The sequence below is a fragment of the Peromyscus maniculatus genome, chromosome 4 (assembly GCF_049852395.1).
Source record: "Peromyscus maniculatus bairdii isolate BWxNUB_F1_BW_parent chromosome 4, HU_Pman_BW_mat_3.1, whole genome shotgun sequence".
NCBI lineage: Eukaryota > Metazoa > Chordata > Mammalia > Rodentia > Cricetidae > Peromyscus > Peromyscus maniculatus.
In genome coordinates this window covers 10,575,862-10,599,773 of record NC_134855.1, presented here as the reverse complement: position 1 = coordinate 10,599,773, position 23,912 = coordinate 10,575,862, and the positions used below count along the sequence as shown (strand labels likewise).

The window sequence follows — 23,912 nt, the reverse complement described above, 5'->3', positions numbered from 1 at the left end:
CTGTACCTGTGTGTTCACACACAGTGCTGAGACATCCCACTCTACCTGTGTGTTCACAGTGCTGAGACATCCCACTCTACCTGTGTGTTCACACACAGTGCTGAGACATCCCACTGTACCTGTGTGTTCACACACAGTGCTGAGACATCCCACTGTACCTGTGTGTTCACACACAGTGCTGAGACATCCCACTGTACTTGTGTGTTCACACACAGTGCTGAGACATCCCACTGTACCTGTGTGTTCACACACAGTGCTGAGACATCCCACTGTACCTGTGTGTTCACACACAGTGCTGAGACATCCCACTGTACCTGTGTGTTCACACGCAGTGCTGAGACATCCCACTGTACCTGTGTGTTCAAAGTGCTGAGACATCCCACTGTACCTGTGTGTTCACACACAGTGCTGAGACATCCCACTGTACCTGTGTGTTCACAGTGCTGAGACATCCCACTGTACCTGTGTGTTCACACACAGTGCTGAGACATCCCACTGTACCTGTGTGTTCACACAGTGCTCAGACATCCCACTGTACCTGTGTGTTCACACAGTGCTGAGACACCCACTGTACCTGTGTGTTCACACACAGTGCTGAGACATCCCACTGTACCTGTGTGTTCACACACAGTGCTGAGACATCTCACTGTACCTGTGTATTCACACACAGTGCTGAGATATCCCACTGTACCTGTGTGTTCACACACAGTGCTGAGACATCCCACTGTACCTGTGTGTTCACACACAGTGCTGAGACATCTCACTGTACCTGTGTGTTCACACACAGTGCTGAGACATCCCACTAACTGTGTGTTCACAGTGCTGAGACATCCCACTGTACCTGTGTGTTCACACACAGTGCTGAGACATCCCACTAACTGTGTATACTGCTGAGCCACCTCCTCTGTTTCTCACACTTCAGACTCCACTTCCTTGTTGTTCATATCAGCTTCACTTTCACAACAGCGTTGAGTAATGGCCACCGGAACTTTCATGGTAAGGTCCTGATGCAGGTACCCTTGACAGTTTTATTAATCACCACCCTAGGTGTTCCGAGCAGCAACAGAAGCGCTAGGAAGCTCATTAATCATGCAGAGCTTCAAGCTGCAGTTACAGGCCCCACTGCAGTTAGACATGATTCCCGCAGGTGACTCACAGCCCCTCCAAAGGAGCAGCCTTCTAGACATCTTTCCACCATGACTTATTTAAAGGTGTGAGAGAATGGCGTAGTTGGCTGTTGGGTGCTATGAGGTATCTTTGAGGCATCTACCAGCCCCCAAAATCCTTTCCTCCTCTTTGTGGCTCTCATGCATTTTGAAGGTCAAGTTCTTGGTTCCAGAACTGCCCTGTGTCCTGGATCTCCATAATGCTCACTGCAGACTTCCTCATTCCAGGCTCCGCCCCCTGGAGGAGGGCTGGGCTTCCCCTTCAGTACCCTGCAGTAGTTGTTGGTGGCAGGCAGCAGGAAGTGAGGAGATGCCAGCCTGTGTGTGAGCCTCCTATGCTTTTCAGATCCATCCTAGTGCCCTCCTCACAGATGGGTGGGACTCCTGTGACAACAACCTTTCTCACAGCCACCTGGACTTGACCCCAGGGCACATGATGTGAGGACAGCCATGTATTATTCTACATGGTGTCTCACAGCATCTGGGGTGCCCTGATCTGAGAGCACCCCCTAGGTGGGATAGCTGTCCCCAACTGGGGGCCCAGCTGACCCTTTTAGTTTTGAGACAGGCTCATGTAGCACAGGCTTGCCTCTAACATTCAGTATAGCCAAGGATGCCCTTGAACTGTTCCTTCTGCTCAAGTTCTGGGGTTACAGATGTACACCACCATACCCCATTTGTGTAGTGCTGGGGAGGGAACTAGGGGCTTTGTGCATGCATTCAACGAATTGAAACATCTCCAACCCCTCAGCTGACCGACTTGGGCCAATGACTGTAAAGGAACGAGTAGGAAGCTGGGGCAGTGAAGGCAGAAGCCGAAAGCCTCAAACAGCCAGCAGAAGCCAGAGGCAGTAAGGAGAGATGTTTATAGAAAAATGGCTCTCGGGGAATGAGGCATCCTGTGTAAGTGCGGGCCTCGGACAGCTCGGAGAAGGGCAGGCAGTGGACCTGGGACTCAGCTGCACACAAATGGAAGACAGGAAGTAGCAGTGTCCTCTGAAGTGGTGACAGGAATTCTGTCACTCCTTGTTGACTGACCACAGCAGTCCTGATCTCTCCCAGCATGGCAAGGGTGCAGGACCAAGCAGGAACTCCCAGGAGGAGAAGCACCCCTCTTCACTCTCCCAGGGAGGGTGAGTATGACAAGAGCCAGATCCTGAGCTAGGCTGGAGGTGGCCATGTCCTCTGGAAGGCCTGAGCTAGGCTGGAGGTGGCCATGTCCTCTGGAAGGCTCTGAAGATGGTGAGCTTAGTCTTCTGTGTTCTCCAGGAGTAAAGGTGAAGGCAGGCAGCCCAGGAAGACTTTTAGGCCTGTGTCCCTCAGATTAGGATCCCATCCAAGGCCTCAGTGGACCACCCCCCCTTTGCCCTGTATGAGCAACAGCTAGCCCCAATGGGCATCAGGGTCCACACAAAGGGAACAACCTGGCCTGCAAGTCCTGGGCCTCACTCAGGGGAGGTAGAGGGCCACCACCACATAGATGACCCAGCTGGTAGACACAAAGACCCCGAAGAGCAGACTGAAGAGTACAAGTGAGCGGGCCTTCCTCGAAGCCTCCTCCGCCTGGGCCAAGTCACCCCTGCCCAGGGCTGCTCGAGTCTGTAACAAGACAGGCCAGGGTGGGATGCATCAACAGTGATCCCCCTCCACCCACCCCAACCCCACCAGCACACCTTCAAGACCAGGCCCATGCCACAAGCCAGAACCTGACAGCCTGGGAATATCGGGACCCAGCCCCACAGCTCACAGAGGTGCAGGAGTGGTGGCAGAGGTCTCTCTAGCACTAAATGCCCCCAGGCTCCCCTCCTGCCACCTCAGAGCCTCAAATGGGGCTCACTGCACCCCACTTTGCTGACATGAAAGCTCAGCAGGATAAATGGCCTCCCGGGCCACACAGTTGGTGGTGAAGCCACAACCCACTGTCCCAGTGCTAAGCTGCTTGTTCCCCTTAGTCCTGGCTGGTCCCCCACTTCCCAGCAAGGCCAGACTTTACCTGCAAGCACAGCCCCCCACCCAACCCCCAAGGCTTGCCTTCTGTCAATCAGAATGTCAGGGCACCTTCATCAATGAGTCCCCCGGGCCTAACCCAGTGCCAGGCACGTGGACAGTGACGGAGGGGGGGGGCGGATACTAGTGAGATGGAGGGTGGATGGAGAGAGATAGTTGTGCAAATGAATGAACAGGGAGAGAGGCAGGTGACCAGGAAATGGGAGGTGGGTGAGCGGAAAGGCAGGTGAAGCAGGTAAGCGGATGGGGTGATAGAGGCCAGATGGGTGGAGGGTGGGAGGCTGAATTGATAGAGTGGTGCGTCTTAGCAGGAGGGAGAGTGGAGAGATAAGGGTGAACCGGTGAGGAGTTGTGAGCCGGTGAGACAGAGGCGTGGACAGGCAGATGGCAGCTAGACAGGGGGCAGTTGAGGCAGCTGGATTGATATGCAGACTATAGGCTGCCAAAATACCTCAAGAGGGCTGGGCAACACCTTGGGCCTCATCAATCATTTATGCCTTTTTTGTTTTAGAACTTGCCAGAACAAGTCTTTAGTAATGAAGGTCATAGGTGTGTGTGGGGGGGAACCAGACAAGAAAGGCCAGGCCCCACAACAGGGCTTATTCCTGGGTCCGGCCCAGCTGCTGGCTGCTGGGTGCAGTCCCCAGAAGGGCAGAGGCTTCTATCTTATGGCTGTGTCCCTCCCGGTCACCTACCTCATGGGAGTACACAATGGCAATAAGCCCTGTGAGCAGGCAACAGAACAGGGTCACCAGCACCGACTCCATCATGAAGTCCTTGGGCAGAGGCCTGTGCTCCACCTGCATGGGAGCAGGCCCACCGGCCATGGGGCTGCCATACTGTGGGACAGACGCACTTACATGAAAAACCAGGGAAGAACCCCCTTCCCTCCTCACACACCCCCCAGGCCCCAGGAGTCCTCTCATCTCTGCCCCGCACACACTGCCGAGCCCAGGGCTGGCCACCGGGATGTCTTATCTGCCAGGGAGCTGTAAAGACTGGAGGCCTCCACCTCTCCTCCACTGGCCATCCATAGCCGGCCTGCCTGTTTGTCCGGAGGGTCTCTTTATGTAGACCAGGCTGGCTTGAAACTCAGATTCTCCAGCCTCTGCTGGGATTAAAGGCCTGTACCACCGAAGTCCTGGCACTTAGGAAGTGGAGGCAACAGGATCAGGCATTCTCAAATACATAGTTAGTCCCAGGCCAGCCTGAGCTACATAAGACCTTGTCTGTAATGTTTGTTTGGTTGTTTGTTTAAAGCCAGGTGGTGGTGCACACTTTTAATCCCAGCACTCAGAAGGCAGAGCAAACGGATTTCTGTGAGTCAAGGCCAGCCTGGTCTACAGAGAGAGTTCCAGGAGAGCCGGGGCTGTTACACAGAGAAACCCTGTCTCAAAAAACAAACAAAAAAAAAAGTTTTATTATTTTTCCTTCGATCAGGCTGCCACCTCACATTCACCCCTTCGGGGCCTTCGTCACTGATGTCGCCTCCCTTACTCCTCTCACCACCACAGCGAACCCATCCTTCCCAGAACATCTGGCTTGGCCACTCCGCCGCCCGTGCCCAGTGTCATTCCCGGCCAGCTCCTATTCATGCTTAGGAACCCATCTCGAGAAATCTCTCGCCACCTATGTGCAGATCTGCCATGGGACATGCTCTCACCGCCGGGAAGGGGAAGGAGGCTCCGGCAGCAGCGGCGGGTGGGAAGAGCGGGCCAGGCGGCGGCGGGTAGAGTGCGGCGGGCCCCGGCGCCGGCTGGAACAGCACCGGCACCTGCGGGAAGGGCGGGTAGAGCAGCGCCACTGCCTTGGGGTCCGGCGGCGCGTAGGGCGGGGGCTCGCCCACGAAGCCGATGGGCGGAACGGTGCCGCCGGTGGCCTTGGGCATGGGTCCTGCCTCGCTCGACGCAGATGCGGGTTCTGGGTCCCCCCGGACCGGATCGCTGCCCTCTGCGGCCGCGGCTCCATCCTCGTCCGGTCCCGCGTCTTCATCCAGCAGCTGCGGGCGGCGCGGGAGCTGAGGGAGCGCTGGCTGCGAGGGGCTGCGCGTGTCCTCGGCGGCTGGAGGGTCCTCCGGGGCTGCGGGGCTGTCGCCCCCCTTGGCGTCAGGACCTGGGGAGAAAGGCAGGGCTGTGACGCCGGGCTGTTGATCCCCCAGCCCAGCTGCACCCAGAGCTCAGGGGACCCAGTGCGTCCCTCCAGGCAGCCGGGATTCCAGACCAATGCTCCCACCACCCCACCCCATGAGGTTCCTTTGGTGGTGCCACCTCTTGAACCGAGGCAGAGTCCGACACTTACTCTGACCTAGGGGACACTGACAGAGCACAAGTCGGAACTTAAAACACCGTGTCGGGGTTGGGGATTTAGCTCAGTGGTAGAGCGCTTGCCTAGCAAGCGCAAGGCCCTGGATTCGGTCCTCAGCTCCGGGGTGGAAAAAAACACCGTGTTTTTGAGTCACCAGAGCTTGGGGAGGGGTCCTCAGTGACGGTAGTAGAGGATCTGCTCTCCCAGTGACCAAGAAGTGGTCACTGAACGTGAAGGAAGGGAAACTCACAATGCAGGGAACGGGACATACTGCCACTGACGCCTCAGCTCTTAGCAATGAGATGGATTTGTTGGTGGTGGTGTGCTCTCTGTGCAGCCATGAAAACCTGAGATCAATCCCCAGAACGTGCATAAAAATCGTGGCAGAAGTTTACCATCCCAGCGATGGAGACTAGCCGGTCTCTGGGGCTCAGTGGCCAGCCAGCCACCTTAGCCTAATTGATGATTAATAGCCAGTGGGAGACTCAACAACAGAGCAGGAAGAGATAATACTTGAGGCTGACCTATGGCCTCCCCTCTTGGGAAAAGAATAAGGACAAAAAACATTCATGATAGAAAAGTTCATGCTGCGTGCTTTAAGCACACTTTTAAAAATGTATTTATTTTTATATGCATGAGCGTTTTACCTGCATGTATGTCTGCGCATCATATGCATGCAGTGCCTGTGGAGGCCAAAAGGGGGCGTTGGACCCTCTGGAGCTGGAGTTACAGATGGTTGTGAACTGCCAAATGGATGCTGAGAAATGAACCAGGGTCCTCTGTGAGAGCAGCAAGTGCCCTTAACCCCTGAGCCATCTCTCCAGACCTAGCCATACTTTTTAAAAAGCTTGTCTCTCCAGCTGATTACAACTAAAACCCCTGAGATAAAACACAAAAGCCACCCGGGGACACTGAAAGTGAGAACCGCAGGAAGGCGCCTCACCTCCTGCTCCCTGCTAGCCCAGAGCCCAGGATAAAGGAATGGCCCAGCAGGAAGAACAGAGGGGAGATTCTGGACGTCCTGAGCACTGGGTGTGAGCTGATCCACCGTCCGATTCCTTTGCCCTTGACTGTTTCTGGTCCTGGAGGACTCCAAGTCCTGAACAATCAGGGACGCTTTGGCACTCTAGAATTGATCCCCACAAGTATGGAATGCAGCCCTGAGCAGCAGGTGTAGGGGCAGACCCACACCCCAGCACAGGAAGTCTGAGAGATGAGCCCACTATGGAGAGAAGCCACACACAGTGAACCAGAACCGACCGACCGAGCTGAGTAAGGAGCACATCACCAGGGAATCACAACAGAGCTGAGGTAACACTGACAGCCTCAGCATCCAGGGCCCAAACCCCAATAATCTGCACTTCGAAGAATAAGGACTGTGAGAGCATTCTTCAAGAAAAGCCAAAGAGGGGCGGGGACCAACAGGCCGCGCCATCCCAGGACTCAGAAGGATTGCTGCAAGTTCAAGTCCAGCCGGGGCTACAAGACCCTATCTCAGAAACAGGAAGAAAGGCCGGCTGGATGGCTCCACATGGTAGAGCTTGCTGCTGGGTCTCCAGTTCAACCCCCAAGACCCACATGGTAGGAGAGAAAAGGCCCCTGCAAACTGTCCTCTGACCTGCACTGTGAACTATGGGCAAGCACGCGCCCATGCTCCCGCTCACTCTCACGCACGTGTGAGCACACACACACAGCATAAAGAGAGGAGGAGGAGGAAGAACAACAACAATAACAAAGATACATAAATAAAAGTAAAGGAAAACAACAAGCCTGGCATGGTGGCGCGCACCTTCAAGGCAGGAGCGGGAGGATCTCTGTGAGTTCGAGGCCATCCTGGTCTACAGAGTGAGTTTCAGGATAGTCAGGATTACATAGAGAAACCCTGTCTTGAAAACCACACACACACACACACACACACACACACACACAAAATAAAAATACTAACACCTACCAACTCTGATAACCAGACACTGCAATTATAAAAAAAAAAAAAAAAAAAGCATCCATGTTCTACAAAGTAAAGAGAAACACACTTGGGAGCCAAGTTGCAATTTTGTTTGTTTGTCTGTTTTTGGTTTTTCGAGACAGGGTTTCTCTGTGTAGCTTTGTGCCTTTCCTGGATCTCACTCTGTAGCCCAGGCTGGTCTTGAACTCACAGAGATCTGCCTGGCTCTGCCTCCGGAGCGCTGGGATTAAAGGCGTACGCCACCACTGCCTGGCACCAAGTTGCAATTTTAAACTAAATTTTAAATTATCTGAATTTCATTTATTGAGACAAGTTCTCACTATGTATCCCTAGCCTGTGCCCTGGCATGATGGGGGCTTGAGGAGTGTCTGATACTTGAAGAGATCACACCACACATTCTGCTATGTTTGGTCTGATGTATTTGAACAATACCTCAGGGTTAAAACATTAGGAAAGCTTGCTAAAGGCTGGGATGTAGTTCAGTGGTAGAGAACTTGCCGGGCATTCCTGGGACCCTGGGTTCTATCTTCCATATTGGAGGGAGGGGAGGGAGGAAGGGGAGAGAAGGAGGAAGGGGAGGGAGGATGGAATGGAAATGTTTATGAAATTTGGGGTTTTGGGGTTTTGGGGGGGGTTGTTTTTTTGTTTTTCCAAGACAGGGTTTTTCAGTGTAGCCCTGGCTGTCCTGGATCTCACTCTATAGACCAGGCTGGCCTTAAACTCAAGAAATCCACCTGCCTCTGCCTCCTGAGCGCTGAGATCAAAGGCACGGGCCACCATCCCCGGGCTGTAAAAGTTTTTTAAAATCACGTGCACCTCCGAGGGATGGTGGGTAAGTGCACTTGCTGAACACACAAGAGGACCTGGGTTCATATCCACAGCACCCACAGAAAAAGCAGGGGTCTGTGGGAAATGGGGGTGTATACCAGAAACCCCAGTGCTGTGGGGGATGGAGACAGGAGGATGGCTGAAAACTTCTGAGCCCCAGTAAGAAACCCCCTCGGAGGGAATAAGGCAGAAAGTGCTAAACACACCTGCAGTCCACCTCTGGCCTCTATGCTCACTGTCAGCCCACTAGTTCACACACGTGCATATACAGAGTTAGACAGACAGACAGACACATACACCCCCCACACACACACACACACCACTGGCACGTTGGAGCTCCTCCCCTCTCTTGTAAGAAAATCCGTCATCCACCACTGCCAATGAGCCAGAGTGAGCCTACTCCTGGACAGAAACAGCTTATCGGTCCCAGGAGCCCCACCCCACCCCACCCCCGCCTGTGTGGGCTGGCCTCAGGGCAGATGCAGGCACCGGACCTAGGACCCACCACTCTGGGCCTCTTTCCAAACCAACCATAAAATAAGGATAGATAATGGCAACCGCAGTGTACACCGATGACAGGGAGCGGTTGCCGGGGCCCTGGGCTCAGGTCCTCCCCACGTCTTAAGGAGCCTCCTTAAACAGACCAGAGCACCAAGCGCCCAGCAAGCACTTCAGCGAGTTAAAGCCACTGCAGAAGGAGCCAAGGAGCTGGTCCCTCCAGGAAGCGGTCACAGAAACGCCAGGCCACTGCCCCAGTTATCATAACAAAAACCTCAGTTTCCCTGGGTCCCGCCAGCACAAATACCTGGCCTGATGGCACGGAGATAGGGGCCTCTGAGTAAATAAATCCACTGGCTGCGCCCGGCTCTGTGGCCTGGAGTTCTCGAGTTCTCGACACCCGAGCCTGAGGCGACAGTCCAGTTGAGACAGGGGAGGGGATGGGGCTACTCCAAGGCCTGGGTGTTCTAGAAGGGGGCGGGGTACAATGGAATTCTGCTAGTCACCCCAGCATCCTCTATAGTGGGTGCAGTGGATGCGAGCACATGATCGCGACCCTGCATGGATCCCAGCACCACCCCACGCCCCTCGAACCTGGGACTCCCCAGTGAGTGTGGGGATGCGGTTTCGGCCCCCGGGGTCCTCCGCTTGGATGTGTGGCCGCGAGGGGACACCACCACGGAGCACCCACGCCTACCCACCCACCCGGCGTGGACCCAGTCTCCAATCCAGCCTGTGAAATCTTCCCAACTACGGCTCTACATGCTCCTTGCTGGTTCACCCTAATTGAGGGGCCTCAGCCTGGTCCCGGGGGTGAACAAAGCAAGCACACGCCCAGACGCAGCCAGGAGAGTCTGGGTGGAAAATGCAGAGCCATTTACTGCTGCCAGGGCACCTGCTGTCTACTGGGGGCCCGTTCTTCCTCCCCAGATGCCCCGCAGCGATGCAAAGAGTATTTCCAAACTTTCCGCTGCAACCTCTTGGCTCCCGGGCTCTGGACGCGCGAGTGCCCGACCCCAGTGTCGCCTCGCTCCTGCCTGCGCCCTCAGTCTCTGCGCTTTTCCCCTCGTACCCGGCACCCCTCACCTGCCTCCATGGCGGGATCAGCGTGGGTGCGCGCGGGCTGCACTGCTCTCGGCCTCGAGCCTGGGTCCGCCCCTCTCGGTTGACGGTGCCGGCTCGGGTTTCCTGGTGCCTGCTGCACGACAGGTTAATAATTGACCGCCTTGTTTGTCCACGGCTGTGTCAACACGTCACTCCCTCGCACCCTGGCGCTTGCAACCCATTCTGCATCCTCCCGGCTAGGGCCAGTTAGCGCTGCGGCGGACCCCGAGGGCAGGATCCGCTCCGTGGAGCCTTAATTGAGGCCTTTGAGGAGTTGCAGGGCCTGGAGGTAGGGGTGGGGGGCGAACATAAAAAAAAAAAAAATGGGGCAAGAAGGAGGCACGTGCAATTCCCACAGGGATGGGTAGAGCCAGGAGAGAGACCATAGGGAGAGGGGAGGGATGGGCCAAAGGCAAGACAGTATAAGTCAAGTCTTTTTGCATCAGCTTCGGGCTCCCTGCCCCAGAGAAACCAGGAGTGTAGGTTTCCTGTAAGAACGGAGGTTTAGAACAACATGTGCCTAACTTTCTTCCCGAGATGCACCAGGCCAAAGAATGTACAACAGGTCCGAACCCAGTCACCTGAAAATACCGCACTCACAACACAGGCACGCTTGGCTGCCTTTTGTATATTCACAGCTGAGCTCCCAGACAAGAGGAATGTTGTGTCGGGTGTTCAGTTCACGCGGGTCCGTGGAAGAAACAGGATCACTCTAGGATGAATTTTAGCCTTCGAAGCCGCAGGGGACTCAGTCTCTGGGGAATTGACTGACTAGCTTTGCAAAAAGGCTTTTTTATTGTTATACAATTTACACCTTTAGCAAGGTAAATTTCCACATACCAAAACCTCTTATCTGAAGCTCCCCAAAGAGGCAATTCCCAGTCACAAGACATCTCCATATTTTGAGTCTTCCCACAACCAAGTTTTGCATAGGCTTTGAACCTTTAGGAAACTCTCAGATAAGGTTTACCTACTCCAAACAGAAAGTACAGGACACAAAAGGTAGCAATCACAAAGGCAGATCAGTCAGGTGCTAACACTCCAGAGCCAAACCACTCAGAGCTCTGCAGGAACTCTTGCTGTAAAGAGAAAATGCCTAGGAACTGAGGATGAGGACGGAGTACTTGAGAAGGAGGGAGCAATTGGCCTTGAAACTTGGGTCTGTGAGGATGAAGAGATAGATGGCTTATAGTTTACAAAGAAAGCTACTTTGACTCAGCAGGGCCTCTGAACAGGAAAATGAACTCTCTCAGGGAGCTGAGTGAGGGGTTCAAGTTCAGCTCATCCACATGATCCAGAAGCCCCTAAACTAAAAAGAGATATTAGAAATAAAAGAGGGGGAGGTGAAGAGAAGGTTAAAGAGCACTGGCTGCTCTTGCAGAGGACTTTGGTTCTCAGCACTCACAACCACCACTAACTTCAACTGCAGGGATCTGACGCCTTCTTCTGGCCTCTAAAGACACTGCACTCACATATGCATACACAAACACAAGTTACTCTTAGTTACTCTCCTATCACTATGAAGAGACACCATGACAGAGGCAACTCTAGAAGAATTCATTGGTCTAAGGTTTATAGGAAAGTGAGACCAACCAGAGCTGCAATGAGGCCAAAGAATGAAGCTTTATAAGGATATGAATTGCCAGGCTATCTCTGAGAGAGGGGAGAGCAGCCTAGACAAAGGGGAGTTTGGGTTTTTATGGGATGATTCAAGCTGAGTGGGATAACATTCAGGGGAAAGGGAATGGATGCAAAGAAACTGCCATAAGCAGAAGTTGTTACCAGTGCGGCCTGGGATCTGTGAGACTGTCTCAATAAATAAAAAAATGACACAACTCTGGGAAGCCACCACCCCTGGGGAAGGAGCGCTGAAGACCCGAGGACAAACTCCCTTGGACCTGAGCCGCCATTCAGGCAAGCACCCATGTCACAGGAGAGGCCACAGGAAGCATTTGAGGTGACTGACACTGGAGACACTCTGATTGACAGCCCCTGCCAACAGAAACCTCAACGGCAGCTGTGTGCATCATTCCAGATGTGCTGTACTACCACACCTGCTGGTGAGTCCTCACACCAGACTCTGTCACCGAAGAAGCACCCCACGGGAGAGTGCAGTGGGGCCAGGCAGCATCCAGAACCACAGGGAGACTTCAAACCGCTGCACTAAACCATGGCATATTGGAGTAATGTGTTTCTAACAGTTGACAGCTAGATCCCACATCTGGAGTCCTGCAGCTGAGCAAAAACATATAAAAGATACTGAAAAAAGGCTAAAGGTGGAGCTAAAAACATGGCTCAGTGCTTTATTGTGGGATAATCTTTTTGTACACTGTGAAGGTGTCACTCTTGTTGGTTTAATAAAAAGCTGAATGGCCAATAGCTAGGCAGGATTTCTGGGCAGAGAGTACAGCCCCTTGGGAACCTGCCCTGCATCCAGACATAAAGCCTCTTTTAAGGAAAAACCTCTCCCTTCTTCTTCCTCTTCCCCTTTCTGCCTTTCTCACCATGAGGTGCACACACCTCCGCTTTCTCTCCCTTCTCTCTCCCTCCTCTCTCTCTCTCTCTCTCTCTCTCTCTCTCTCTCTCTCTCTCTCTCATAATAAACTCTTCTCAAGGATGCTCCATCTGCCGTGTAACCTTCCGCAATCTGTTGTAACCACATGGCATGTCTCATCTGCCACAGGGCACCTTTGTCCAAACCCGAAAAGGTCTCCCACACATGCCGTATCATTACAGAGAGGATGCTGGGAAGGAGATGCCAGGAGACGTAGAGCAAGTAGGATGGGCAATATGGAGATGAGATAAGAAAGCCACAATGCAGAAAGTTAATGTAAATGGTTAATTTAACGTATAAGAACTAATTAGAAATGAGCCTAAACTAAGGCTGTACTTTCATAATTAACAATGTCTCCGTGTCATTTTTTTGTGAGCTGGCAGCCCAAAGAAAAGCCCAGGGACTGGGCAGTGGTGGCACACACCTTTAATCCCAGCACTCAGGAGGCAGAGGCAGGTGGGTCTGTGTGAGTTCAAGGCCAGCCTGGGCTACAGAGTGAGTTCCAGGATAGCTGTTACACAAAGAAACCCTGTCTCAAACAACCAATCCAAAAAAAAAAAAAAAAAAAAAAAAAGCCCAACTACCTACCTATGTCATCCAAAGTGGAGGCCCAAATATCCATAGGGCCTGAGAAAGCTAAGAAAAGTTCTGGACAAGGAGCTGGATGTGGCTTTCTAGTCCTGTGGAGGCCCACAGAAGTTATCTAGTGAGACCTTATTCAGGGTCAGAGAATCTGAGCTTGCTTTACCCAGCAGGGCTGCATAAGGAGATGATTTGACCACGGGCATGTTTACCAGGTGTTTGGAAGGGTCTACACTTGGCTGTACATTGTGCTTTGATCTTGAAAGGGGGAGGTCTTTTGCCCTGCCCCTTGGCATGGTATAAAAAGCCTTTTGAATAAAGCTCTGGGCAGCTGGGTATTGATCCAGGGCCCTCCCAAAGCTATCCTGTGTTTCTGTCTTTCTCCTCATTGTCTAGGTCTCTCTTCCTACCTAACATTTCCTCATTCTTCTCCCCTCCACCCAAGAACTCTTCAATAGGTGGGAGCAGGTCGGAGCTGGACTCCCTCAGATTCCCACAAAGTCCTGCAGTCTCAGGGGGGCTGGTGCTTGGCATACAGAGGTACTGTTACCAGCCACTGCCTTCGGGCTGGAGCCAGCTGCCAGCACCATGTGCTAAGCTGAGCTATGGCTTGTATCGTGATCCAAGAGCATTGTGTGCTCAATAAAGACAGATTCAGACAGAGGGGAAAAAAAACTCTAAATAGGTTACAGTATGTTCAACAATGTGCATAGGCTTAAGAAAAAAAAAAAGAGAGAGAGAGAGAGACAGGTGATTGTTTAATCCCAGCATTTGGGAGGCAGAAGCAGGTGGATCTCAGTGAGTTCAAGACCAGCCTGGTCTACAGAGAAATTCTGTCTTGAAAAACCAAAAAAAAAGGAAAAAGAAAAGAGAAGAAAAGAAAAGAAAAAGAATACACATATAATATATAATACAGTATGTATTATATATAATAATATATATTATTACTATATATTATTTAAAAGATAGTTTAAAAATAATAAAGTCTTTAAAGAGAGAAGTAAAGTATTAAAAAAAGAATAAGTCACACAAGGATGGAAAATATTGTAACAGGGAGTTTGGACCATATATGGTGCTTTTTTAATTTTGAATTTTTGAATACTAATGAACAGACAACAACTGCTGAGAGACATTGGATTGTGGAAGGGACTGCTGAATTAAATCAACCTATATACTTTAAAATGGAAGTCAAAAAATGAATTACAGTGGGGAAGAGGTTATGCTTTTGTTTCCACAGGAAATGAAAGGCTGTGGATTCCTTCCAGGTTAATAGAGATCAGATTTGACTGGGGGAGACCTCCTGAGTATCTTGGATATAGATAAGGGGAAGGAAACCAAAAAAGACCACAGGACAGGTGACATGTATGCTGATCCCTCCACATGGGAACAGCTCAGAGACGACATGAGACATGGTAAATCTTGTTGGCTACAGAGTCCTCATGACTTATTATTGCATGCCATCCTTACATATGGCATGGATAGAGATTTATATTAGAGTTTGGTTATGCAGTTCCAGTGGACTTATAAAACTAACAGACGCTTTTGCCTGCTCAAACATAGAACAAAAAAATCATCCTTCACTGACTTGTTCCATACTTGTGCTAATGCAGATACGTATGTTACTTTTAAAAGTTTGTGTGTTTTCAGAGCAAGGGGACCAGACACCAATGAAAACAGGTGGCCCCGGGAACCCAGCCTCTCAGATGCCTCTCTTGCAATTTTCTCAGAGTTACACCCAGAACAGCTTTAAGGCTGCTGGCCGAGATGGCCCAGCCTCATAGACTACTCCAGCCAGGACCACAGATAAGCCTTGTGCTTTCCCATTGCACAGAGACTGGACAACAAATGTTATGGCTAGTTTTCCCAGGACATGACCATCATCCCAATTTCCTCAGGGTCCTCCAAACATGTCATCACCCCCAGACAACAGAAAGCATTCTAGAGAACACAATGCATACATTCCCAAGGGGTGGAGTGGGTGGCTTTTTGTTATTTGGTGGATTATGGACACTTGTCATCATTTAGGGGGTTTGGTTACAAGTTATTATTGGTAATGGTCTGATAAAGGATGTCAAAAGATTACCATTTATAATCATGCAAAATCTGTGCACAAGTATCACAAGACAAAATGGGGAATCTGAATCAAGTCACAATCCGCCACAGCCACTGCTCATTCTTCGTTTGGAAAAAAGGGCTGTATACACCTCTGCTCTGCCTTTCCTTTCCACCACATCCATCCCCAATGAAAAGCCCACCTTGCCAGGTGGTGGTGGTTATGGTGGCGGCGGCGCACGCCTTTAATCCCAGCACTTGGGAGGCAGAGCCAGGTGGATCTTTGTGAGTTTGAGGCCAGCCTGGTCTACAGAGCGAGATCCAGGACAGGCACCAAAACTACACAGAGAAACCCTGTCTTGAAAAAAAAAAAAGAAAAAAGAAAAAGAAAATGAAAAAAAAGAAAACCAAAAGAGAGAGAGAGGGAAAAGAAAGAGAGAAAGAGAGAGAGAGAGAGAGAGAGAGAGAGAGAGAGAGAGAGAGAAAGAAAGAAAGAAAGAAAGAAAGAAAGAAAGAAAGAAAGAAAGAAAGAAAGAAAGAAAGAAAGAAAGAAAGAAAGGCCCACCTCTTGGACCAAAATTCTCCTTTCAATTGGCTAGTGGATCAGTGACAGAATTCCTGTCAGAAGAAAAGCTGAACAAAGAAGATTAGATTCAGGGGTCTTGTTCTGAAAAGAAAAGGGGGAGATAAGGAAATGATAGGATAAAGAGGTAGATTATTGAATCTACTTTTAAACTAAATAAGCAACTACTAGTCTCGTATTTTACATTGGTATAGATTTTGGTATATTAATACAAATTTAAAGTTATTTTGTTATAGTAAATGTCTGTTTCTACTCTTGTTTGAGGTATTTTGCTTAGCAAGCTCATTTAAAAATGTAATGTGATTAGGAAATTCAGGTTAGCAGTTAGTCATCTGTAATAATCTAACTTGTAATCATATTAGGTATGTTTTTAAAGTTAAACAGATATATTCTAGATAGATAAATGGTCTTCAAACACTACAGAGATCTACAGAATTTGGCATTTAAGATGTTTTAATAACGTAAAGCTTTTCATAATGAGACACATCTGCTCCTGGCAGTACCAATCTACTTCAGAGAAGATGATGGGCATTGAAGAACCTCCATATGGAGTTTGCTTTCTTTGTGGCAGAAGTTAGCCACTGGGCAAGAAACTTGGCCTTACCTTGACTGCTAACAGTAGGTTATCCAAATTGGACAGCAGGTCAACTACAGAAGGCAACTGCCAAACTTTGCCAAGACAAGGCAGGACAGACCTCCAAAATTCCTGCTTCACAAAAAAGTCTATCAGAGCAGGGCAGTGGTGGCACACGCCTTTAATCCCAGCACTCAGGAGGCAGAGCCAGGTGGATCTCTGTGAGTTCGAGGCCAGCCTGGTCTACAGAGCGAGATTCCAGACAGGCACCAAAACTACACAGAGAGACCCTGTCTCAAAAAAAAACAAAAAAAAAGTTTGTCAGATATTCTAGGCCTGTAGGCCAAAGATGGATACCCCAATGTCACAGAGAAACCTTGGGTGACTGTGCAGGCAGCCAGCTGTTTCTATAGTTTTGGAAGTTGTTTGCTCTGCACTTCCTGTCTACTCAAGTAATGTAATATCTTTCTTGGGTCTCTGAAGGAGTTGAATACTAGATTGTTATAGTTACAGTTTTCCTTATTACCAAATTCTGAAAAGAAACTCACAAAAGAGGTGTAAATTGTAGAAGGTTGAAATATATAAAAGCTTAAATTATCTAAGAAAATGTTTTAAGGTCTTAAAAATAGTTTTTGGTTGGTAATACAAGTTATGATAGAAAATGAATTAGGTACAAAACTTTGGACTCACCAAGATAGGATAGCCAAATGTAAATGGTCTAGATGTTGTAAATGTAATTCTTTTTTTTTTTCTTTTAAGATTTATTTATTATGTATACAGTATTCTGTCTGCATGTATGTCTGCAGGCCAGAAGAGGGCACCAGATCATCTCATTACAGATGGTTGTGAGCCACCATGTGGTTGCTGGGAATTGAACTCAGGACCTCTGGAAGAGCAGTCAGTGCTCTTAACCTCTGAGCCATCTCTCCAGCCCCCATAAATGTAATTCTTACCTGATAATCATTCTTTTTTTTTTTTTTTTTTTTTTTTTTTTTGGTGTTTTCGAGACAGGGTTTCTCTGTGTAGCTTTGCGCCTTTCCTGGAACTCACTTGGTAGCCCAGGCTGGCCTCGAACTCACAGAGATCCGCCTGGCTCTGCCTCCCGAGTGCTGGGATTAAAGGCGTGCGCCACCACCGCCCGGCTGATAATCATTCTTATTGTATATAGTTTTTCTGTGTCAGAGTTAAAACCTTCCCTTTTCATTTAGACAAAAAGGGAGAAATGTGGTGAAATAATCTTTTTGTACACTGAAGATGTGTCACTCTGATTGGTTTAATAAAAAGCTGAATGACCAATAGCTAGACAGAATTTCTTGGCAGAGAGAATGCTGGGAAGGAGAAGGCGGAGACACCAGAAGATGCAGGGCATGCAGGATGGGTAATATGGAGATGAGGTAATAAAGCCGTGCGGCAGAGAGTAAATTGATAGAAATGGGTTAATTTAAGATATAAGAGCAGGTTAGAAACAAGCCTAAGCTATCAGCTGAGCTTTCATAATTAAAAAGTCTCCATGTCATTATTGGGGAGCCAGTGGTCCCAATGATAATTCTGCCTACAGTGGTTAAGAGAGTTTATTCACATAGGACTGGAGTTCAGTTCCCAGCACTCATATCAGGCAGTTTACAAGCTTCCCATATCTCCAACTCCAAGGGATCTGTTGCCCTCTTCTGGCCTCAACAGACACCTGGACACACACGTACATGTGAACACATACACACTCCTCTTTGCCTCTGAGGAACCATCAGAGGAAGCCATAGTAAAAAGTCCAAGGACAATGCTGCTCTGTAGGCAGGATGATCAACAGACCCAGGCCACACAGAGCAGTAAGTATGTACACCAGAAGACGGGAGCATGCCATGCAGGAGCAGAGAGGAGCTGGGGGAGAGGATTCCAGCAGTCAATGGAGTAGCATCTTGGAAGCGATGAACTAAACCCTGTCAGGACTACAGAACAACGCAGGCAAGACCTTGCTCTTTTTAATAACAACTAGTTGTGGTTTTTAAAGATTTTTTCCATTTATGTGCATGTGAATATGTGCTTGCCCTTGTGAGAGCAGGTGCCCTCAGAGGTCAGTAGAAGGCATCTGAACCCTGAAATTAAGTTATAGACAGCTGTGAGCCATGAATGGCCTTGAACTTCTGATTCTTGTGCTTCCACCTCCAGAGTTCTGCAATGACAGGTGTGTGTTGGGATGACTGACAGGTGTGTTCTGGGGTGACAGCTGTGTACTGGGATAACTGACAGGTGTGTGTTGGGATATATAATGAATTTAAAAATGAATTTAAAAGTAAAAAATCCTGACAACCCATAATGGATATGGTGGGCAGGCACACACACACACACACACACACACACACACACACACACACACACACACACACATCTCAAAAGAAAAACAACAACAACAAAAAAACCACACACATATGGAAGCTGTGCCACATCCAGGATCCTAATGTGGCAGCTTCCTTCCCACATGCTGAGCTGGGGAAAGCTGGCTCCCAGCGGACTTGAGGCTGAAAAGTGGGTATTTGTGACTGCTTTTTAAGACGACAAGTGGGACATGTTCAACCACATGGAGAGTTGGGGAGCAGGGCAGCTGTGAGCTCACGGCAGCATTGTGAGCTCACAGCTGAGCTCACAGGCTCAGGGACCCCCGGTGGGACAGAGATGGCCTCCCCTGACCACGAGGAGGTTAGTCCTTCCTTTGTGATTCTCATTCCTGGAGAGACATCCACCAGACAAAGGAACCGGGTCTCTGCCCTTCTGCAGGAGAGGGCCCGAGCCAGAGCCACATCCTGCTGGAGCTGGGTATGGGGAGAGGATCAGAGAGAGAGACGGAATGATGGCGATGATCAGCTGGAGCTGGATGCCTTCGCAGTCCTCAAAGCTGACCCCGGCCAGGTGTTCTGGTCGACTCAGGTGCTGGCACTCACCAGCTCAGAGGTGGCACATGAGGTCGGGCCAGAGGGGTGGGGAGGTCGGGAAGGGAAGGGAGGGCATGCCTTTTGCTATCCTAAAGGGACAATGGAGAGGGTCTGAGGCCTCATTTTCCTCACTGGGAAAGTACTGATCTGTTCCTGTACTCTCGAGACCGTTCAGCTCAGGCCCTTCTCTGCAGTGGAAGACTTTCTTGTGTTTTTAAATTATCTCTGATATTAACGATGGCTTCCTGGGCCAGCAAGATGGCTCAGTGGGAAAGGTCCTTGCTGCCAACATGCAAACCTAAATTCCATCCCCTAGACAAAACTGACATCCCATGCTTGGCCATCTGCTGTGACCCTGCTCTTACCTATTAGATTCGACCTCCAGGATGCTGCAAGTCAGAGGGCAGCCATTGCTCTCTGCTTTATCGGGTTGTTTCTGAATCAACAAACACAGCCAGTGCGTGGGTCTGGGAGGAGGGAAGGCAGGAAGGCAAGAGGAAGGGCCGAGTGGTTATGTTGGCCCTGATGACTAGTCCATCCAGGAGCAGGGCCGCAGTCAGGGTCACAGTCAGCGCAGGCCGCTCTCTGGCTCCTGGACTTGGGCACTTCCTTCTACCTGCTGTGGCTGCCACAGGTCGGAGCTCCAGAGGAACAAGGTGTTCAGGAGGGAGCCCCTGCAGCCCCTGCTTTGAGCGTTGTTAGTCCTTCGAAGTGCTCAGTGGCCCTGGGCCTGGGCAGGCCGTGTCTGTACCCCGGTAGCTCCCAGCATGTGCGTCTGTCCCGTGACTGCTGCTGTGCTGCCCTGCTTGTCCCCCATCTCACGTCCATGGCAGTGAGGCACCTCATGGTCTTCTAACCACCCCCACCCCGTTCTGTGACAGGCGCCCACAGACCAAGCCGCTCCTGCCCCGCCAGCTGCTGCTGATGACACTATGTTTCTTGGTGTTGTCCCTTCCCCCGACGCTGACCTCACTAGCATGGCGTCACCTCAGGTTTGTGCTTTTTCCCTTTCGCCTGCTGCGCTCCTGTCTGCTTGCCAGAGGACTTTACCGTCTCTGAACTCTCCTCTCTCTTCAGGTAGCTTGGTCCAGGTGCTGCTCCTGGAGCCTGGCGTGGGGAGGCCAAGCTGGGGAGGCTTGGGGAGATGGGTGTTGATGAGCTTGCCCACCCTGTCCCTGTGTGGTGACGAGCAGAAGCTGGATAGTGACCTGGTTTGTTTCTACCCTTACAGAGCCATGACGCTGGCAATTGCTCTGACCTCATGGAGGAGACCGAGTAAGCGTTCCCTCCTGAGGGAGTCAGGGCAGGTCTCTGCCCACGAGCCGGGCTCCCTTCAAACCACCTGCACCCCTGACCCTGTGTCTCCTTCCTTAGGACTTTCTCGTCAACTGAGAGTCTGCGACAACTTTCTCAACAGCTCAATGGTCTTGTGTCTGAGGTACCGCAGGACTGGGGTCCAGAAAGAAGGTAGAGGGAAAGGGAAGCATGGCAGAAGCTGAGGCAGGGGTTCTCAGGAGACTGACTCATGAGAGGATCCTGTCAGACTCAGAGAAGACAGATTTGGACCCTGACGGGTGCCGTGGTTTTATCCCGGTGGAGAAAGTGCGGATGGCAGCTGTGGAGGGCGGGCCTGAGCCATGGTGGGATAAGAACCATGAGGAGAGCATAAGATGGTGTGAGAGGAGAGGTCTGAGGGAGGCAGGAAGGAGGCTGAAGGGATTAGACATTGAAGGTGGCAGAGCATCTCCATGTGATATATTGTCTCTCCTAGTCTACCTCCTACATCAACGGGGAGGGCCTCACCTCTTCCAACATGAAGGCCTGGACCATGGGATACATGAGACCCTGTCTCCAAAAAATGGCATGGGGGTGGTGCTAAGAATGTAGCTTAGTGGCTATTTTGTTGTCTACTGACCAAAACAGAAAAAGAGATGTCATTTTATTTCAAGAGTATGAGATACTTAGGGGACATCCAGTGGGGAGAAACACTGTTGTCTGTACGGTAGGAAGTCAGACAGACAGCAGGGCTGTGGACAGTATGTACTGACGCCAGAGACAGGATCCCCTGGACCCAAGACGCAGGAATTCCATTTAAGCGAAAAGTGAGTGGAGTAATGACAGGCGGGCTGGTCCATTCAGACCCTTGGAATGAGACAAGAGCCTCACCCAATTTCATCCTAGCCAGGTTCTGTGTTTATATCAAGTACCAAGTGTGCTGAGGGAAAACATCTCTAGTTCTGTGAGAACAGCTTTCTCTTGTGCCATGGCAGGCACTAGCCTCAAGGGGGCAGTGTCCGCTCAGAGATGTGCCCAACAGCTGGACAGCATCCCTTCTGTGGGCCCCCTGGGTTGGGTAGATGTTGGCCTGCCAGGCTAGTGGCCACAAGCTGGATCTCTCAGCTTCCCTTCCAGGAGTCTGAAGAGACCAGTTACAAGAAGTAAGGAGCCAGCTGGTTGGAAACTAGAGGCTGATGGATAAGGCATGTACACACAGACACCGCTCCATTATAAATTCTAGTGTAAAACCTGCTTGAAAATATTTCAGAGCCAAGTGTGGTGGCTCACACCTGTAATTCTAACTCCAGAAGCGGAGGCAGGAAGAACGAGACCTGCCCTCCTTACATATCAAGGCCCTGTCCAAAAATAAAAATAAATTATCCCGGCTGAGTGCTAAGGAAGATTGATTGCTTCAGCCCAGAGATCAAGCCTAGACAGCGCGTAGAGAACTTATCTCAAAATGTAATAGTTGGCTGGTGTTCAGTCCAGAGCCCGCAGCCCGGCATCCCCCTAAGGGGCTGGAGAGATGGCTTTAGTGGTTAAGAACACTTGCTGCTCTTTCAGAGAAGCAGGGTTCAGCTCTCAATATCTGTAGCCTCCATCCAGTGGTAACTCCAGCTCCAAGGAATCTGTCACCCTCTTTTGGCCTCTGTGAGCACTGAACTCTTGTATACAGACCCATACATATATTTTTTAATTAAATTTTCCTTTAAATATGAAATTTTTTATATGTTTCATCCTGAACCTATAGAGCTAAAAAAAACAAAAAACAAAAAAAAAAAAAAGTGTAACATAATCTCCACTTATCCCAGATGACCAGAAGGTGTCATTTCTGAGTGTCATGGGGTGGAACCATCAAATCTCACCCTATGCAGCCCTTCTCACCAGAGAGGCACACTCCAGTGACAGAAGTGGGCGGGCCAGGCACCCAGTGTCCCGTAGTGAGGAGGAGGTGGAGCCTCCGAGCCTGATCACTGGAGGCATGGTGAGGAAAGGTCCTCGTCAGGTAGGCGAAGGAAGAGGTGAAGGGTGACAGCCACTCACCCAAATCAGTTACAAGCTGAAGGTTTCAGCAGACAACGGTTGAGAACTGCAATAACCAACATTTACACAACTCTGTGGCTCACCTGGCTCTGCATCTCACCTGAGGCACCTCACTGGCCCCACCGTGGCGTAAGATCCTGTGGAGCACCCCATTCCCAGACTGAGCCAGCTGAGGTGCAGAGTGTGAGGCGCACGACACAGACTTCCGAGGGATAAAGCTTCTTTTTCTTTTTCTTACTCTTTCTGTTGCCTGTTCTACTCTGTTCTTCTGCCCTGATGTTTCCTTTCTTCTTTCCTGACAACTCCTCACTCCTTCCTGATGTCTTCCTTCTCACATCTTTATTTTTTCCCTTACAGCTTATATACCCCAGCAAAATCTTTCAAGCAAAAAAAAAATTACAATGTGGTTACATTCTATTTTTAAGTGAATGATTTCAATGAATACAAGTAAAAAAAAAAAAAACTTTCCCATTTCCCTTACATGATTAAACACTTTACATATTATAGATGAAAAACAAATTATCCCCAAGAATCCACATACATTCATGTCCAAGCAACTTGTTATGGATTAACAGAGTGTAAGCAAGCAAGGTATTTTTCTCAGCCAGGTCTTTTACTGGCAGGCTGCATTTTGCAGTTACAAAGAAAGGATCGATCACTTTATTATTTATCTCAAAAGGTAATCTTATAAAAATCTTAAAAGAATCACAAATTGAAATTTTTGTAAACAACCAGTCAGCTCTACTTTAAATCCACAGGGTTTAAATAAAGCCCACTCACCCACAGTTTCTTATATCAGGAGGCTGAGGGCAGAAATAGGTTCAAGGAACTAATCATCACCTTTGATCACCAACTCATCCTAGCAAGAGATATACCTCAGCCAGCAATAGCCAGGGTGCCACTGTTTTTGATCCCTGACCTCAAGAGTCCCTCACTCAACTATTAAAAGTGTGCCTTTTAAACTTTAAATTGTTTCCCAAGATTTTCTACCTCAAAGCTATTAACAAAAACATCTTAACCTAACCTTAAGTCATTGTTTAAAGCTTTGTTTCAGCTATGATGCACACTGAAACCCATGAACACATCTCCCAACATTAAGACGGAAAGAACTTGAGCCGGCCCAGCTTCTGGGACTCAGTTGTTTTCCTTGATCATTAACCTGAGCCACAGTCTGTAGGCTCCTGAAGAGAAACTCAGGCCCTAGCTGTGTGACACTTCCTTGTCCTTATTTTCTGTCCTCTGCAGCCCCTGCTTTATCAGAGGCAGAGGCAATGCTATATCCTACCTTTATCTGTATTAATTTTCCCACTAAACTAACCTCTATCACAGTCCCTTACTACATTTGTTAAAAACCCTTAATCATTAAAGTTCTATTTAAACTAACACTATTGTATAAAATTAGTGCTTTGATTAAACCATACAGTTTCAGAGGAAATCATCTTCATAATC

The 23,912-nt window shown here is 49.8% G+C and overlaps 2 protein-coding genes across 6 annotated transcripts; one reads left to right on the top strand and one right to left on the bottom strand.

Moving 5' to 3' along the window:
• Positions 1-989: 989 nt before the first annotated feature.
• Positions 990-10,004, bottom strand: Prrt1b (proline rich transmembrane protein 1B). Of its 2 annotated transcripts, none has more exons than XM_076569084.1 (4): positions 9,856-10,004; positions 4,837-5,285; positions 3,869-4,012; positions 990-2,765 (listed from the first exon to the last, which is right to left on the bottom strand). In XM_076569084.1, exons 1-4 carry the CDS (start codon positions 9,863-9,865, stop codon positions 2,616-2,618), a joined length of 753 nt encoding a protein of 250 aa, XP_076425199.1. In that variant the 5' UTR covers positions 9,866-10,004; the 3' UTR covers positions 990-2,615. The 2 variants fall into 2 exon arrangements, with proteins under 2 accessions (XP_076425199.1, XP_076425198.1); XM_076569083.1 differs by lacking the exon at positions 9,856-10,004 and adding an exon at positions 5,728-6,060.
• Positions 10,005-18,848: 8,844 nt separating this feature from the next.
• On the top strand, positions 18,849-21,806 carry LOC143272834 (golgin subfamily A member 2-like). Of its 4 annotated transcripts, XM_076569082.1 has the most exons (6): positions 18,871-18,909; positions 18,988-19,137; positions 20,024-20,134; positions 20,374-20,417; positions 20,517-20,580; positions 20,914-21,527. In XM_076569082.1, exons 1-6 carry the CDS (start codon positions 18,886-18,888, stop codon positions 21,019-21,021), a joined length of 501 nt encoding a protein of 166 aa, XP_076425197.1. In that variant the 5' UTR covers positions 18,871-18,885; the 3' UTR covers positions 21,022-21,527. The 4 variants fall into 4 exon arrangements, with proteins under 4 accessions (XP_076425196.1, XP_076425195.1, XP_076425194.1 ...); XM_076569081.1 differs by lacking the exon at positions 20,914-21,527 and adding an exon at positions 21,555-21,806 and having other exon boundaries at positions 18,849-19,137; XM_076569080.1 differs by lacking the exon at positions 20,914-21,527 and adding an exon at positions 21,543-21,806 and having other exon boundaries at positions 18,849-19,137.
• The last annotated feature ends 2,106 nt before the right edge of the window (positions 21,807-23,912 follow it).